The sequence below is a fragment of the Ctenopharyngodon idella genome, chromosome 17, assembly GCF_019924925.1.
Source record: "Ctenopharyngodon idella isolate HZGC_01 chromosome 17, HZGC01, whole genome shotgun sequence".
Classification (NCBI taxonomy): Eukaryota; Metazoa; Chordata; class Actinopteri; order Cypriniformes; family Xenocyprididae; genus Ctenopharyngodon; species Ctenopharyngodon idella.
The window spans coordinates 9,071,389-9,089,550 of NC_067236.1; the positions used below are offsets into that span (position 1 = coordinate 9,071,389).

General features: G+C 36.3%; 1 protein-coding gene across 4 annotated transcripts in view; it reads right to left on the reverse strand.

Annotated features, from left to right (window-relative positions):
* Window positions 1-401: 401 nt before the first annotated feature.
* Window positions 402-18,162, reverse strand: part of bicc1a (BicC family RNA binding protein 1a) — a 37,394-nt gene continuing 19,633 nt past the window's right edge. Inside the window, exons 4-21 of one of the 4 annotated variants that reach the window (XM_051868432.1) lie at window positions 15,889-15,968; window positions 14,926-15,084; window positions 13,946-13,999; window positions 12,409-12,594; window positions 11,067-11,318; window positions 9,914-10,045; window positions 9,637-9,838; window positions 7,841-8,038; window positions 7,601-7,761; window positions 7,373-7,496; window positions 7,042-7,180; window positions 6,811-6,916; window positions 6,681-6,720; window positions 6,410-6,564; window positions 6,101-6,275; window positions 5,831-5,988; window positions 5,339-5,438; window positions 402-2,554 (exon numbers count right to left, since the gene is read on the reverse strand). In XM_051868432.1, the coding sequence (XP_051724392.1) occupies window positions 2,424-2,554; window positions 5,339-5,438; window positions 5,831-5,988; window positions 6,101-6,275; window positions 6,410-6,564; window positions 6,681-6,720; window positions 6,811-6,916; window positions 7,042-7,180; window positions 7,373-7,496; window positions 7,601-7,761; window positions 7,841-8,038; window positions 9,637-9,838; window positions 9,914-10,045; window positions 11,067-11,318; window positions 12,409-12,594; window positions 13,946-13,999; window positions 14,926-15,084; window positions 15,889-15,968 (2,552 nt within the window). In that variant the 3' untranslated portion in view covers window positions 402-2,423. Of the gene's footprint in view, window positions 2,555-5,338; window positions 5,439-5,830; window positions 5,992-6,100; window positions 6,276-6,409; window positions 6,565-6,680; window positions 6,917-7,041; window positions 7,181-7,372; window positions 7,497-7,600; window positions 7,762-7,840; window positions 8,039-9,636; window positions 9,839-9,913; window positions 10,046-11,066; window positions 11,319-12,408; window positions 12,595-13,945; window positions 14,000-14,925; window positions 15,085-15,888; window positions 15,969-18,162 lie in introns of all 4 variants that reach the window. The other 3 variants (XM_051868431.1, XM_051868429.1, XM_051868430.1) reach the window with 3 other exon arrangements.

Below are 18,162 nucleotides of genomic sequence, written 5' to 3' on the forward strand. Positions count from 1 at the left end.
TGGGTGTCCTTTCTGATGTGTGAAGCAGATCGTGATTTTTCGATTTTAAGTGCCACTGTAGATTGCTATTGTCATCAACCCTAAATGTGTTCTTACGGTCTCAACTTGGCCAGCTACTCTCATTTCATTTGCATTCAACAGACAATGGCTTTCACTTCCTCTTTCATTTGACTGCATACCTAAAGAAATTGTATAGCTTTACCTATTTAAAAGGATAGTTCACCCAAAAATGAAAATTCTATCACCATTGGCATTTACTCACCCTCAAGTAGTTCCAAACCTGTGTGAATTTCTTGTTTCATTTTGTTCATATTTCGCCCCATATTTCAGAATTTTCATTTTTGGGTGAACTATCCCTTTAACTACTATAGATTTATAATAAATAATAAAGCAAACTTGAATTTACTTGCAAACATTTTTTTATTTTCTAGAACAAAACCAAAAAGAACATTTCAAATATTTTTGTTCTTTCGCTTTTGTTTTAAATCCCCATTTTTTTCCTGTTACTTTCAGAGAGAAATACTCTGACAACACTCACAATCACAGACAGTAAATGGCTTCTGTCCATTTTAGGAGACACCGATTTGAATTTATAGAACATTTTCACAAGGCAAAAACATGAACATTGTTCCCTTTGTCAAAGACTTAAACATGATGCAAATGCCAGTGTCACATCCAAAAGAAAATGAAAACAGTCCAGGAGGAAGGTAGCATAACCAAAAAACAGGACACAGTTGTTCCCTCAGAAGAAATAAAAATAATAAAAAAAAAAAATAATGGCACTGTCAAAACAGTTATTTCAGGTGACAAGTGGAAAATAACTGAATGAACACATGATTTGTCAGATGCAAAAAAAAAAAAAAAAAAATTATATATAATGAACCTTGATCACAAACCCTGCTCACTAACCACATACACTGGTTCCACTATAGTGAGAAATTTAATCTCTAAAAGTCCATATTTTGCACATGAATTTTATGAGATTTTCACTTTGGACCTACAATCAAGCACTTAATATCTCTGAGCAATAATACAAGAGTACCACAAGTATTTTGTGCAATATTTTAAAGACCGTCATTATTTTCCTTCCATAAAACAAACAAAAAAAAGCATATAAAACAGATTAGTATGGTTTCTTATGAAGTATTTAACGGCAGATGGCTTAAAAATAGCTCTATTTCAGAAAGCTCTTTCCATGCGTTATACATTCTTCTTTGTAGGCTGTACCTTGAATGTACTACAAACCTTATGCAAATGTAAACAAATAATAAAAAATAGAAAAATCGGCTAACACTGATTTACTGTGAATACTTCTATTGATATACACAATCTGGCTGGAAAAGAACAAAACAAATCAAAAACTTTAACAAATGAAAAAAAAAGTAATATCTGGTCAAGGTTTTGAATAATCAAATTTACCAACAGTAGCCCTTGAGTTTCATTTATGGCTTTAAGCTAAAGGACAAGTACACACCTACACATTTATACACACAAACCATGACAAAACACCTGCCAGATACATAACATGTTTGCACATACAAAGGAAATTAATTCCATTATATATTATGCAAACATCAAAAGGCTTAGACTTGAAAAGTACTAATGCAGCTTAAATTTGATGTTTGTGCTACAAGTATATGTAAATAATGATTAAACAGATTTTCCTAAACAAATCACGGGAATTTTATAACATCCTGCTCTTCTTCAGAAAACCAAAGACTTCATTTACACCAAAAGAATGACTGACATCTGTTTGAGATGACTGTGCGGCGTTCTGATGAATCAGACAACAGACTAAACAATAAACAATGTAAAAATAAAAAAAGTAAACTGATAATGCCTTTTAAAAAGATTAACATAAAATATGAAAACATAAACTATAAAATAAAATGTATTAAAATACAACAATACCACAATGACCAATGAGTAATTAAACACTGAACATGAATATAACAGTCTGGTAAACAACATAAGCATCAGCTGGTTGTGATTACCGAGCAGATGATCTTTGTGTGTGATCTGGAATTACCTGCAAAATAAGTGCACTCGTTTGGCTTTAACACTGGACAGTCCGACATTACAAAAGACGTTGCATACAACCTACTGGCAAAAACAGCAGAGTTTACAAGATTAAAGTGCTAGACACCAATACCGAAGCGCTCTTGCTGACAGTATGGTTAGTTTTAAACTCTGTGCTTTGCCTGTTCTCCCAGAGTAAATGCAAGATCATATTAATGGCACATTCTCTAAACGATATTGAATATATTCCCTTAATTTATTTTTAGGCACAGACAAAAAGCAACCTTAATAACATCCCACCACATTTTTTAGATCGAAAAGAATCTGCATCACTTTTTGGCTTTCTATATCAATCAGAGTCCAGTATGAAGTGGTTTGTGGTCCAGAATCCTACAGGTAAGAGATCACCAGCGACCACTGACACTCGCCATGTCTGAGTGGAATTGGCGTGACAGACGACCACTGGCCCCGCCTTCTAGGAAGGAAGAGCGAATGTTGGGCGAGTCAAAAAGCTTCCTCCTGCTCTTATTCAGCTCTGAGGAGACATTCAAATATGATCAGTAATCCTTCAAGTAAACACGTGAGCTTCATTCCTAAACCTAATAAGCTGCTGCTCCCCCTACATAGGCAGCTGCATTCTAAGGCAGCATCCTAACTCAAATGGAGCTTTGCAAGTTAAACTCTACATAAGCATTAGGCAGCTATGCTAGGACAGTCACTGACACACATCACACCAAGAAGTAAATGATGACAGACGTTTGGAGCAAAGGTACTAAATACTGTTCCAATTTCATATACACTATGAATCTATTACAGATTTTTTTTCTTGGTCAAAAACTAATATATATAGTGAAACCAAAAAATATTCAGACATTTTTGATATATTTTTACTAGTGGGTGCAGGACACTATAGTTCATTTATGTAAGTGAGGATAGCAAAATAAAGTAAACTGTGACATATTATACCCAAAATGTCTTCATACAGTAAAATTTATAAAAATTTGAAACCCAAAATTATTCACACTTTGACCTTACCATGTTTTGCTTAAGTGTTATCTGACATAATTAAGATGATTTTTTTCTGACACAGTTTAATTCTGAGATCTTGTCATATTTTATTACCATTTTTTTAAACTATAGTGAATAAACTGTATTAATGGATTAAATGTTCAAGGTGTCTGAATACATTTTGGTTTGACTGTAACTCAGCAAAAAAGAAACGTCCCTTTTTCAGGATACTGTATTTTAAAGGGAACCTATTATGTCCCTTTTTTAAAGATGTAATATAAGTCTCTGGTGTAGTTTGTGTCTGTGAAGTTTCAGCTCAAAATACCCCACAGATCATTTATTATACCATGTTGTAAATGCCCATTTTTGAGTGGAAGGAATATATGCATATATCTTTAAATGCAAATGAGCTGCTGATCCCCACCCTGCTCTCCAGAAGAGGGTGGAGGCTGCCTCAGATACTCTGCAAAAAGTACCATCTGTTTGATTTTGATTATCATCTCCATCACGGCTACGCTCACGTGACATTGAAGTTGAAAGTTAATTATCATGAAAGTTAATTATTTGCGTGCGTTTTAATGCCAGAGCAGTTTAAACTTCTGATATAGGGTTTTCTGAGCGCACACATCTGATTTCTCTTACACGTCTTATTGCACCTAAACGGTCAAATACACACAGAGTTCACAAACACAGACGGTTATGTCAGTGAACGTAAACAACGGAAAGAAATCGCATTTGTGTATATTAGATCTGTGTATTAAAGTGACAGCAGTGTAATATACAGTACCCACTGCTGTATATGCCGTTAATATGAATCAAACAACAAAAGAAAAACTGAAAAACTGCTCTTGACTGAATAACTTTAGTAGCTTTAATAAGAATACATTTCTTACTTGAATGCTGTTGTTAAATGCTCTGGCAATGAGATAAACATGGCGGACTGTGTTCAGCTCACTCAGGGGAGGATTTAAGCTAATAAGGCAGATTCCCTCTTACGTAAGAATAGTGGGAAATCTGGAACTGCTCCTTTGGAGAGACTGTTTATAATTTATGGAGATTATAAAAAGGGAGTGGGTGGATTTTTACCATTATAGGCTGATTGTTTAGACACACTGTGGACACACATCTGTGTTTAAACACCTTATAAAAGTGAATTTTGCCTAATAGGTCCCTTTTAAAGATAATTTTGTAAAATCCAAATAAGCCTTACAGATCTTTATTGGAAAAGGTTTAAATATTTACAATACTCAACAATTCTATTTTAGAAACAGTTTCTTTTTTCTGCAATGTCACAGCTGGAACAACATCATACGAAGTGTGACAATGATAATCTCAGGTACTGTTTATGTGCTTTATTTATGTTAAAAGCGTCTAACATGAGTTTGAATATAAATTTTCATGACCTTTATAGCCATACTGAAAGCGACAATGGATAATTCACCTTCTTGAAAATAAATTAAAAGAAATAAGAAACTGTGAAACTCAATGTGAACAAGTCTATTCTATGACAGACTGTTTCAGTCACACTGCATGTATTTTTAATAATGTTAAAATGGTGAAATATTTATGAATTTGATTATGTATTTCATTTGGCTGTAATTTCTAATCGCAGCCTCGTAGACGAGTCTCATCTGGTGTGGGCAGACAATAGACTATAAAACAGGGGCAGACAAATTGCTTGTCACTGGAATCTTATCGCATAGCACCTGATTAGGACACGGTGAGAGACAGAGCAACAGGGAGACAGGAAGGACAGTTGATCGTCCTTGCAGTGCCAAACCATGTGTAACCATGTGCCCCTTAGGCATATTTGAGAACTTGCAAATGCCTTGGTGAAAGAGTGGAGTAACATCTCAAAGAAAGAACTGGCAAATCTGCTGCAGTCCATAAGGATAAGATGCACCGTGGAACTAATACTTAAAGCCGCTGGTGACCACACTAGATACTGACTGCTACTTTTGATAGGGACTCATTATTCCATTTTTGTTCATTAAATTTCTTTGAAATTTTTCAGTTTATGTTTATACGAATATTTACACGTTAAGAAATTTGCTGGAAATAAAAGCAGCTGAAAATGAGAAGACGTTTCATTTTTTGCTGAGTTTATATATAATACAAACAGATTACACAATATTATCAAATATAGAAAATGATGTAAATTTATTCAGCAAATAAATAAAATTAAAATTACTGTATTTTTTTTTTTCTCAGGTTACTGTGGTGAACAAGTCTGTTATGTCATCCTATTCTTTCCACATCCTTTATTTTGGTTTATCTTTTGATCTGTATCTTAAACACAAATTTGACTGACCTGAGATCGCCAGTAACATTTTCCTGCGAGCACCAAAAGTTGTGATTCCCAGTTCCTTCAGATCTGGATCCGTTAGTGTAACAAATGTTTGCAGATCAATCTATAAGACAACAACATACAGACATACACATATAATTGTACATTTACAAAAGGCAGAAACAAATATCCACTAATCCACATTTGTTCATTATTATTGCTCTTGCAAGGAGAACTAGCAAAACTTCATACTTTATTTCCAATTAGATTCAAAATGTTTAATGGAGGAAGTAAAAACAAATAATCAAAGCATGTTTTTCACGCTGTTTCAGTAAATAAACAACATATAATTTATATTTAAATATATATTTTTACAAAAAAAATTAATATAAATATCAATATATTTTGAGTAATTATGCAAACACATCTGTTTTTTGAATTGCATTGCACTGCACTGCACACTGGTAATTCCTTTTATGCAAAACTAAAATCATCATTCAAATGTTAATAAATTACCTCCTGCTGCTGGAAGATGTCTGTATATTTGCCGAGACCGAGTTTGCTGAAGAGCTCCGGTAGATCTGTTCCTTTTAGAGAGGAGCTGAGAGAGCAGCCATTACTGCCAGACATAGAGATACTGTCCATATAATTACTGCTGCTGAGATACTGCTCACCTACTGACCCAAACACAAAGATGAGGAGAAAAACAGAACCAGTGAGTATGCAGTAAATTTGTTGCTTCAAGTTTAGAAGAAAGTTCAATGAGTACAAAATCTTTAGTCTTACAAGATTTGTTCTTGATTCTCTTTGGGCTGCTGACAGCAGGGGAAAATTCTGAATTTCCTGACAGTCCGTTCCCATTGATGTTAACATTCCCATTCAAATCCCCCCAATTATCGGATTTTGTGTCATTACCCAAACCTTCCTGGCTACCAGAGTGTGACACAGAGAGATGAGAGTCCTGGAAAACACAAAAAAGCAACTTTGAAAACCTCAGAGAAACTAAAGAGATCTTTATCAAAACCTTTAGATGTGGCTTCATTTAAGCTGAACTGAATTGCGGCTGCATGTGACTGTGAACCAGTGAGTTTGTACCTCATAAGTTGTGCTCATGCTGGGTTTATACGGCACATGGTGTGCCCTGCGCAGCTCTTTCATGCTCTCCGCTGGCATTGATTTAGAGAAGCCCAATCCGCTCCAGGTATCTGTGGGAGTCCGAATCTCTGTCACAACCGGCTTCTTCAGCATGGCTATACAAAACAGCACAACTGTTTAACAACAACCTAACCAGCGATCTCATATCACATTTTATTTATGTACATTTTCACGTTTAGATGTGAAATTGAAAGATCAAGTCTTTGCTTACCTTTGGTGGCCAGTAGCTTCTTTTTCTCATAGTCAAAAGCCTGAAAATCATTCAAACACAAATTCCGTGTAAATATGTTTAGATTGTGTACACTTGTATACGAGTGCAGTGTGTGTATGTGTATATAAACCTGCATATGCGGTCCAAGTCGTCTTTCTGCAGCTCTCTCACTTCCTGGTGCTCTTTTATCAGCCATTGAATTCTCACAATCAGAATCGGCCAACACACACTCAACACTGCACACACAAACAAAATTTAAGCGGCACTTCATAGCTGCAGTGTAACCTTGTTTAATAAACTTTTACATGATGTTACACAGAAATGACATTATAATATAAGGTCATTTTATGACTGAACATACTGAAGAAGTGAGTTCTTGGTTCTCTGTAGAAGTTTCCCTGACGACACTGTGCAAGAGGCCAGCATCTGCTTCAGCTCACTCCCATTGGCTGAGTGAGATGGGCTTCTGGGCATGCCCACTTCAACAAATGTATCTGAGCCTGATATAAACATACAGTACACACACACACACACACAGATAATGAATATTATATTGAATCAATACTGTACACAGTGAACCAAGGGTGCAAAAAATGCCTGCTAGATAGATAGATAGATAGACAGACAGACAGGCAGTCAAACAGATAGATAGATAGACAGGCAGAGAGATAGAGGAAGATTGTGTTCTGTACCTTCATCTGTAGATTTATTAGAAATGGATTCAGATTGGGAGTGTCCAATGACTTCCTGGGCTGTGTCACTGTGGGTGGGGTTTAGTGACACAGAGGAGATTCGGCTGTACACAGAATTTGCGAGCTGCAACATATACAGCATCCAGCATAAACATACACAGGGAGCATACTGAGTCAAAAACAAAGCAGATGCACACATAGTAACTTTGATAAAGAGAAGTTCCTCACATGTCCGTTGAGAGTTTCTGCATTGGCTGGTTTGTGTATTGGTGGAAGTCCAGGTGGTGGGGATGGTGTGTGAGCGTGTGCTTGACTCTGGACCCCTGAGAGCAGAAGACCACTGAGAGTCGTCTGAGACACTGACTGCAACATCAGCTCTGTGGAAAACCCTGAGCCAGGGACAGAGAGAGAGGGTTATATAACAAACATAAAAAAAAATATACAAGATTTACAAGAGCGTGCACTCACCTGATGTGTTAGCTGTTGAACTAAGCGCACTGGCCCAGAGTGAAGCAGTGTGAGCAGATGTGTGGGAGTGTGTGTGAGCAGGTGTATGAATGTGTTGCGCGTTCTTCACTGCTCCTTTCTGAATGCTCAAGCCGTGTCCATTAAGAACACAGTTTGGGGAACCATTAGGAATGGGGCTGACAGACCTTAGAATACCAGCTGAAGAAACAGAGACAGAAGAGAGAGTGCCATGTAAATATCAAAACATGTTATCAGTATGTTTTGGGAAAGTTTCCTGCTCAGAACAGAGCTCAGATCAACTTTAACCTTGAAGAAGCTGTAAAACATGTGTATCTGTGTATGTGCGCTAAGTGTTCTGCGCAGGTCCTTTGTACTGGTGGACAACTGGCACTCTGCTTGAGACCAGCAGACGCCATGTCATGACCCCAAAAGGACATCCAGTACCTAAATCCAGAGTCCCCTTGTCAGCACCGTAACGAATGGAGATATGCTTCTGACTATATGTCCATGTGTGGAAGATTACCAAATTTGTCTATTTTTCTTAGCCAATCAGAATCATTCAACCTGAAGTAATGACGTAGTTAGTTGACTCTGTTAGAGTATAATTGTTGTGGAAATGTGAATGTACGCAGAGCGGCCTACGAACTCCTTGTGAGACCTGAAGCTGGCTTCTGCTGATGAAACTGCAAACAATTCTTCAGTAAAATTCTCTTCAATTTAATAATTTTTTAAAACTTTGACTCCGGGTCTTTATTCAACATATCTGGTCTTTTGGGTCTTTAACTGTAAAATTCCCCTACAAAACAATTTTCAAACATTAGCATGTTGCTAAGCTAATAATTTGATACTCTTAATGAGCACACAAAAAAAAAAAAAACACAAATGTTGCATGAAATAATACATTTTAAATTATAAAATAAATAAATTACATTCTTTAAAAAAAATATATAATTTTATTGTATTATTTTCAACATTTCCCACAACCCATTTGACTTGTGTAATCTTTGATCATTTTTGTTGTAATAATGTATTCTGGCATTGTCTTAACCATAAATTACACGTGATGCTGCCTTGATTTGGTCAGAAAGAGATATCTTACAAGGCAACCTACCATGTTATAAAAGTTATCTAGGTAGACAGCTTTTTAGGTTTTGAAACAAAGCTATTGTTACCAGCATAACTGTTAACCTTTAATTACTATTATCTTACTGATCCTAAATGTAACTGTACTGCAAATATGCACAACTAAGTCTTGAGAACAACAAAGGGGGCCGTTTTAAGTCACACAAATAGTGTGTGAGTGAATATGGAAAACAGGCAAACACAAATACACACATACACACACAGCTATAGCTAATTATGGAGCTGTTTGGCAGCATGAGTTGTAATCTGCGAACACAGACAGTAGTAATTATAGTGACTGCAGAGCTAAAGCGGGACTGTGTATGTTGTATTGATACAAACGGGCCTTACTTAGAATACACATTCAAATGAATTGCTTTTATATCATAAATGTACCTTACACTGTGGTTAAGTCATCATATATAGGGGCAGATGTGGCCTAATGAACAGCGCTTTCTTCCACTCTCATTATCCAAAACTGAGGTGCCCTTGAGTAAGGCACCTAACCCCCAACTGCCACAGCAAAAAAATGGCCGCCCACTGCTCCGGGTGTGTGTTCAATACTCACTGCTGTGTGTGTGTGCACTTGGATGGGTGAAATGCAGAGCACAAATTCTGAGTACGGGACACCATACTTGGCTACACTACATATATACAAACACTAACTACATTACCCAGAGTTCTTAGCCTCAGTTCAGCTGAAGCTAGGGTGTCCAGTCCAATGGAGCCAATCAGGGGAGGGGAGGCAGGAGCATGTCCATTAGCAGAGACATGGTTGATAGAAGAGGGCACACTGCTGGACTCCAGCCCCAACAGGATCCTGCGTACCTCATACATACTCCCAGCATTCCTTTCCACACTCTTCACTATCACAGACTGTAAGGAAAATGTATAGTCAGTGACAAAGGCTAAATGTACCACATATACACAAAAGAGCTAGGCTTTTGTTACCTTGCTGGGTTGTTTCGGTTTGGGTTTAATACTGATGAAGACGTCTAGCTGCTCCATAAGTGTAGTGACGACCTGAGATGCCACCTCTGTCTCCTCCTTAATGTCAAACAGCAGCACCAATGGAAGACACCCCTAAAGAATACATGCATTCAATCACACATACAAATCAATTCCAAAAAAAAAAAAAAAAAAAAAAAAAAAAATCACAAACTTTTACCTTATGAACCTAAAAATAGACTATAATGGGTTTCCTTAAAGGAATGTATAGGTTAAACTCAAATTACATTTTTTATTTATTTATTTATTTATAATGCTTATATTTAATATAATGTATTTATTATTTTTTACCACATATTTTTTCAATATTTAAAAAAGGCAAAAATCAAGGTTACGGTTAGGCACTTACAATAGAAGTGAAGGGGGTGATATATATATATTTTTTAATATTTAAAAGCAGAAGTGTTAAGCTTATTATACTTAATAACTGAAATAAAATAAGGCCAAGTTGAAGTACTAAAATTACAAAACCTGAAAAAAATAAATTAAAATAAATTTAAGCTAAACAAAAATATAAAATAAATAAATAAAATAAAAAATAATAATAATAAAAATGACAAGCTCATAACACTTCTAAAACTAAAATGAAAACCTGAAGTATAAAAATAAAAGCTAATTCAAAATATTAATAAATAATATAATAGTATATAAATAATACTAAAATAACATTGCTGATTAGACAATTAGTCCTTCAGGCAATCCACCGACTAATTTATTTTGAAAATGTAGTTTTGCATATGTCTATTATGGGACCTCTAAGATTAGACTGTAGTCTGAAATGGCAGCATGGCTAAATCTGCATTTCCTGTTATGAAAAAAAAGAGAGGAACAGGAGCAGAGAAGAATAAATCTGGCAAGAGGCTTGAAATCCCTCTGGTCGGGCACGTTGCTAAAGCCTCAAGGTCTTCAGCCAGCCCGGTATGAGTCTCATCATCTGCCAGTACTTAGTGATTCTCATCCAAACATCTTTTTCGATGTCATCTCTTTCAACATAACATGTGTTCTGTTTTTCAGATTGGCCACAAATATAGAGAGAGATATTAAATTAAAGAGCACAAGACAAAACAGAAAAAAGGCAGATAAACTGTTGCCATACCATAAGCTGCTGTCTAGCTGCACATACGGCATCAATGCTGCCCTGTATGTAGACAGCAGAGCGGCTGGTGTGCGTGTTGAGCTCGGGGAAGTGTATATGGGCTCCAGTGCACTGGTTAATGTGCTTGACATTGGCTCCGTTGCGGCCCAAAAGGAAGTGGTGGTGCTGGGGTGCGATGTCCAGTTGTGTGCTGACCAGCACTGAGCTGGCCAAAGACCCAGCGAGGTGCTCCAATAACAAAGCCGTACCACGCTGAAACACACAAATATGTTAGCACACACTTGATATAGATCTGCAGTTGCACAAAAACACACAGGGATGCCAGCATGTGAGCTTACACTAATAAAACCGTCGCCCATCTCTTGTAATGTCTTATATTATGTGGTGGAGGCTGCTGTTTTCAGTTTCATTTCTGGCAGCTCTACTCGAAAACTAAATCTCTCCATTTCATGAAATGACCTAGTTTCATTCCTTCTTCTACTTAAGAGCTCTGCTCATTTCATATCTGCTAATGAACGCCACTTCAGTAAGAGGTTTTGATTGTTTTTGGGTCCACTACATGCAGGGTTGACTTTCACTAAGAAATTCAGATTTTACAATTTTATTGTTTGGTATAGGGAGATCATCATGTTAAAACTGTCTTTTTACCATGCCTTTACCATTTATTTTAGTTCAATCGAAACGGTTTTAACACTATCGTTCAAAAGTTTGGGGTCAGTAAGATTTCTTATTAAAGAAATTAATACTTAAAGTCAGCAAGAATGCATTAAACTGATCAAACAATCTTCATTCTACTTTTACACTGTCACAAATGTTTTTTATTCATCAAAGAATCCTGAAAAAATATGTATCACAGTTTTCACAAAAATATTAAGCAGCACAACTGTTTTCAACATTCATAATAATAAATAAATAAAGTTTCCTGAGCAGCAAATCAGCATATTAGAATGATTTTTGAAGGATCATGTTTGCCATGACAGGAATAAATGATATAACTTTTTACAGAAAAAAAAAAAAAAAAAAAAAAAAAAAAAATTACTTATCCTAAACATTTGAACAATGTTGTATGTTTCCCCCTTATATATATATATATATATATATATATATATATATATATAAAAATATGCATGTATGTAAACAATATTTATGGTATCTTACATTATTATCAAATTTTATTATATAATCATAAATACTTCATAGCTTAATACAAGCATAATAATGTATAATATTACATTAATTATAATAAAACAGATTCAATAAAATTATAAAATACAATAATAAAAAACAGTCACCATCTCTTTCAGTAGCAGCATTCATTCTTGTCTATCACTTCATGCCTCACCTTAACGCCACTGGCATTGTTCTGGTTGCCACGGACGATGGCGGTGTTGCCATAGAGACGGGAGGGTGGTTTGAAGGAGATGGAGACATTGCAAGTGTGGGAGATATGCTGAACTACAGAAGAGCTACAGTCCACATGCTGCACCACCCCACTGCATTCAAACATCAGCATCAACGGCAACAGCTCCTACAGAGAGGATGGGGAAGAATGATGCTTTTGAGTAGAAAACAACAGACGACTTAAAGACAACACAGAACAAGAAATTATGACATTTTTAACCACTAGGGTGCAGCACATAAAGCCCCTAATCTATGATTGGCCTTTCAAACTGGACCACAAGGAGGCGTTAGGGGGGGCCAACAGAAAATTAAAAAGGAAAAACAGGGCTGTCCAGATTATTGTGTTAAGTTATTAATTAAGTAGCTAAATATATCGATGTAGTAATATATTAATATGGGTTTGAGAAAATGTGGGTGTTTTAAGGCAAAATCCTCAGCAAAACTTCTGTTATATGGCTTAAAAATACATTTAAATTAAAGTGAAAGGGTTTCTCTTCAGGTTTATACATCTAATAGTGCTTAGAAAAAAGATATACTGTCAACTTAATTGTGCATATTTACAAGTAAAGGCAAAGACTATAGAATAACACAAGACGCGTCACTCGTATTGTTTTGAATAGGCTAAAATTGCAATGTGCAATATGGCGACATAAGTCCCGCCTTCTAAATAAGAGCCAATCGGCGATTGGTAAATTGGTAAAGCTCCAGCTCCTATAGAAAGTCAGACGCGCACCTCCGAAATGAGACACAACTGGCATTAGCTTGATCCAGCCTGAAAAATATAGTTTTTTTGTCATGATTCGAGCGTTTAGAAACAAAATTTATGAGACAGTTATTGTCAGATTTCATTAGTGATTTCAAATATGAAATCTAATCAAAAGCTTGGCGAACAGCTTTGGAGAATTTGATGTTTCCCCTTTCAAAGAGATAGGAGCTACACTTGATTGCCCGAGGAGCGTTTCAAAGATGGCCGCTGAGTGAAATGACTTGTCTTTAAGGGACTTTGGTAAAGGCCAATTCACACCACATAGACAAACGCCAACAAACAAGTAGGCAGTTGGATTTAGAATTTTATGAAAAATAACTGTCATGTTCACACTGCCCCAACAGACACCAAGAAACACTGATTGAACATGGTCAGTCAAACTCAGACCAACTCCAACAAACGCCGACAGGGGTAACACACTGATCAGACAAAACCCAACAAATATGTTTGTTGGTGTTTGTCTGTGCAGTGTGAACTGGCTTTAAATATTTTATAGATTATATTGCACTTTGGATTTAGTGCAATTACAAATTTTTTTAATGTAATCCTTGCTACATTGTAAATGGGCCTTTATATCTAAAAATACACAGGATAGATGCCTAAGTGGGTGGTTCTTCACAAGGGGATCACCAAAAAGTTTTAAAACCCCTGGCCTGCACACAGTGACAAGTGAAAGAGAAAGCAAGCTCATAAAACACACACAAAGTCTCACCCGTATTTTAACTCGTGCTGCCTCTACACCAGTCAGCTGCCCCGCTATCGACACCTGACAGAAACAGAAAAAGGGGACAAAGAAACGATTGTTCTTCATGATCTTTTTTCATAATATGTGCAGCTGTTTATTTCTTTCTCTCATCCTGTAAGAATTTTTTTGTTATCTTAAACAAGACACAGTGTCACGTCCAGAAACCTGATTTATTACCCATCAAAACATTAAATAGGAGTATGTGTGTGGCAGTGGGCCAGCCTAAAAACCTTAATTAAAGGTCCTGCTAGTTTTTCTATTTTATTTCCATCATTTCATCCTGACGACTACACGTTTAATCAAGGCCTGTGAGAATTAATCCCGTTTTGGAACCAGGTGCTTCAGCCCAGTTCAGAGAGTCCATCTGGTTTGGCTCTGAAGTCAATGTTTGTGCATGCGTGCTCGTGTATACGCTACTAACATTCCAAACTGTCTGCACGCCTCGTCAGGCCACTCAGCAGTCTATTTAAACCTGAGAGCCGTCCAACAGCCAATCAGATCCATCATGCTCCAAACCGTTATCATCCTCCAGCCAATACAAACTGCCTCATGTCCCTCAGCCAATAAAATGATTCAGCTAGAGTTCAGCCACTGCTGGATAGTAAAAGTTGGCTGGACGGAAGAGATTTGCTGCGTGTTTGCTAAATTAGCACAAAGAACTAAACATATTCCCATAGCAGGGATAATTCATGCAAAAACAAAAAATCTGTCATCATGTATTCACCCTCTATTTAATATTTTTGTGTAGAAAAGACAAAAATGTAAGTAATTTTCCCTCTGCTAGTAGGTTTGAAAGAACACAAGCACCAGTACATGACAGAATTATCATTTTAGGGTGAACACTTACTAAAATAAAAAAAATGGAGATTCTGAAAATGGGTATGGAAAACAATGTATCACAAGTTGCTGGTCTTGGTTGGGTCCGTTGTATTTGTGTGTGTCTGTACCTGGTTGCTCTTTTCCCCCTGGCTGTGCCTGTTGGAGTCAGGGAAGTGTATGTGACAGCCTGTCTCTTCCATAACTCGTTTGATGTTATTCCCTCCTTTCCCAATAACATGTGAGTGTTCTGTGTGCGATACGTCCATCTTCAGGGTCACACGATTACTCTGTAGGTGTCAAAGGTCACAACACAGCATTCATGGAAACTTTTCAAAGCTGAATCAAAATCATTTATCCCTGTTCAAAACTCTTATTATACTGCATTCAGGTACACTAACGTTTAATAGTTTTTCAAAATGTTTTAAAACGTTCAGAAATTTTTTTATTTTCTGAAGAAATTAATATTTTTATGTAGCCAAAGGGCATTAAATTGATCAGCAGAGATGGTAAAGAAAGAACTTTCTATTCATCAGTGAATCCTGAACAAATGTATCACACAAACATATAAAGCAGCACAACTGTTTTCAACATTAATAATAATTAGAAATGTTTCTTGAGCATCAAATCAGCATATTTCTGAAGGATCATGTGACACTGAAGACTGGAGTAATGATGCTGAAAATTCAGCTAAGCCATCATGGGAATAAATTACATTTTAAAATAATTTATTTAAATAGAAAAACATGATTTTAAATTACAAAACATTACTGTTTTACTGTATTTTTAAACAAATAAATGCAGTCTTGGTAATAAACTAAAAAAAGATCTCATCGACCCCAAACTTTTGATTGATAGAAAACAAAATATTTATGCTTAGAACAAGAAAAAATATTTCTCAAAGGGGTAAGAAAAATAAATATTCTCTTCTAATATCTTATGCAATTTAGCTTTTAAAGATGTTTATATATTAACATCCTTACACTAGGAAATAAGAAAAAACATACTGATATAGAAAATGGGTTTTTGTAGTGAACCCATAAAGACCAGATTTTTCCTGCAGTTACCATGACAAACATATGCCTAGCTGTTACCTTTGTGTCAAGAACGGACATTATTTTCTCTTTGGCCTCTCGCACATCTTCCCTCTTTCCGCTGACCTTAATATGTGGATCTGTGAGTAGGAGAGGAAGAGAGCAGATGAGTACAGGAAAAGAAAAGAAAGTCATCCATCAATAAATGTGGTTTCAAACCATTGGTCTCAAGAGTTAACACTTTTCTCTTTCAGTTTTCCACACAAACACCCCCTACATACATCATGAGAAATATATAGCTCATTTACTGCTGTTCTCTAAAAATAGCTCCTGTAGTGTAACTTCTTAGAATGCTGTTTTTTTCTACACACATTCTCTGACTTACTCACTCCCCCTAAAACACTCCCACAAACTTCAGGATTTGGGCCTAGAAGAGCCGGGGGGGATGAAGAGCCAGGGGGTTGAATGAAACAGGAAGGATCACGGTCTTACATACACACACTCACACATATAAATTACACTGTTATTGGGGGAGGTATTATAGTAACACCAGTAGGGGTCTCCTTGTCCAGCCCACAACACTATCCTCTTCCTGCCATGTGGTAGTCATCAACTCCAGCATGTGTGTGTTTGTGTGGGGTTGCATGTGTTATGAATGGAGAATGTCTATGCATGTCTGTGAAGAATGTAATAGTTTATGCGTGTATATACAGTATTATTATATCAACGCCAATGTCTGTCTTTCATTTGAAGTGCTCAGTATAAAGGTGTGTATGTATAAAAATACACACATACACACGTTATTTACTCCTGTGATGGGAAACTGAATTTTCAGAAATCATTCTAATATGCTGATTTGTTGCCCAAGAAACTTTTGTTTACACTATGATCATTTTTTTCTTTGATAAATAGTAAGTTCAAAAGAACATTTATTTTGGGTTATATTATAAAGTTTTTACTGTTACTTTTGATTAATTTAATGTGTCCTTGTTGAATAAATGTATTAATTTCTTAAAAAAAAAAAAAAATCTTACTGAGCCCTAACTTCTAAATGGTAGTGTAAATATTAATACACAGACATATATATACATACACACACACACACACACATAGACATAGTGGCTGGGCATGGCTTCAATCGAGTCATTTACTTCTGTTGTCAACCGAAGTGTCTGGTCTCTCTACACTCCAGTTAAAAGTGATTTTGTTTTGTCCGACAGTCTCATTTAAAAGTGCTTTACTGACTCAGGACAGAGTGGAACAGACATCTCTCAGATTGATAACATCTGTTACAGAGGCTGAAAAATATAAGAAGGAAAAAAGAGAGAGAAAATGAGAAAACGGTTTGAGACCTGGGAAAGTAAAATATAGCATGCGAGTCTAACCGTTAACCCTAACGGTGACCATTATTTACAACAAGGTGAACAGGGGACTTTACAGAAATACAGAAAGCAGGAAAAAAAAACAAAGAATGTGCAGAGATGGAGAGAAAGAGAGGTCTTGGGCACATCCAGAAAGAAAGAAAGCCACATATACAAAAATGTGCGCAAACGTGCACACAGGCAGACAGACAAGCACAAAAACAGCTTCATGAAATATTAGCTCCAAAAGTACATTTGTATATCAGTGTTATGGAAAAGCACAAATTAAGAGCCTATCATCTTTTAAATAAGACTTACGAGAATTATAGCAAACTGGCCTCTGTCTTTTAAACATTCAAGGTAGCAAAGAACACTAACTTCTTTTGAGAGACCTAATCCATCCAGCTCCATGTCACTCTTCACCCACACTAGATTCGGTTTTGCCTAGTGTTGCCAGATCCTCTCACATTAATCATTAAGGAAAATCCTTAAGGGCCTGATTATGTTCTATGGCTTTTTAAAGCCAACATTTTGGTCTGAACTGTTGCCACAAAAAATTGAGAACTCATAGACTTGCTACACCTAATCTCTGCTACACAATCAGATGTTAGTTAACATTACCATTTTATATAAAATTTATTTATTAATATGTTTCCACAGTTATTAACATCACAAATCTAGTTCAGTTTCTGTCAGGATCACTATCGTCAAATATGACTGATAATGCATAGAGTTTGTATTGGCGGTATGGCTCTGTTCTGGGCAAGAACTCCCTGCGCATCCATGCAGCCTAGCATGGAGAAGAGCAGGGAGAGCAGCAATAACCCCCCCCCCCAGGGTAACAGAACAGAACCAACATATGCAGATATCATTAATGTCATAATTTAACGTACACATATTCCAAGAATTAGTCTGATTCAAGGAATCATAAGCCAAATCCTGACTGACAAGAGGAGGAGCTGGAGATGGAGGA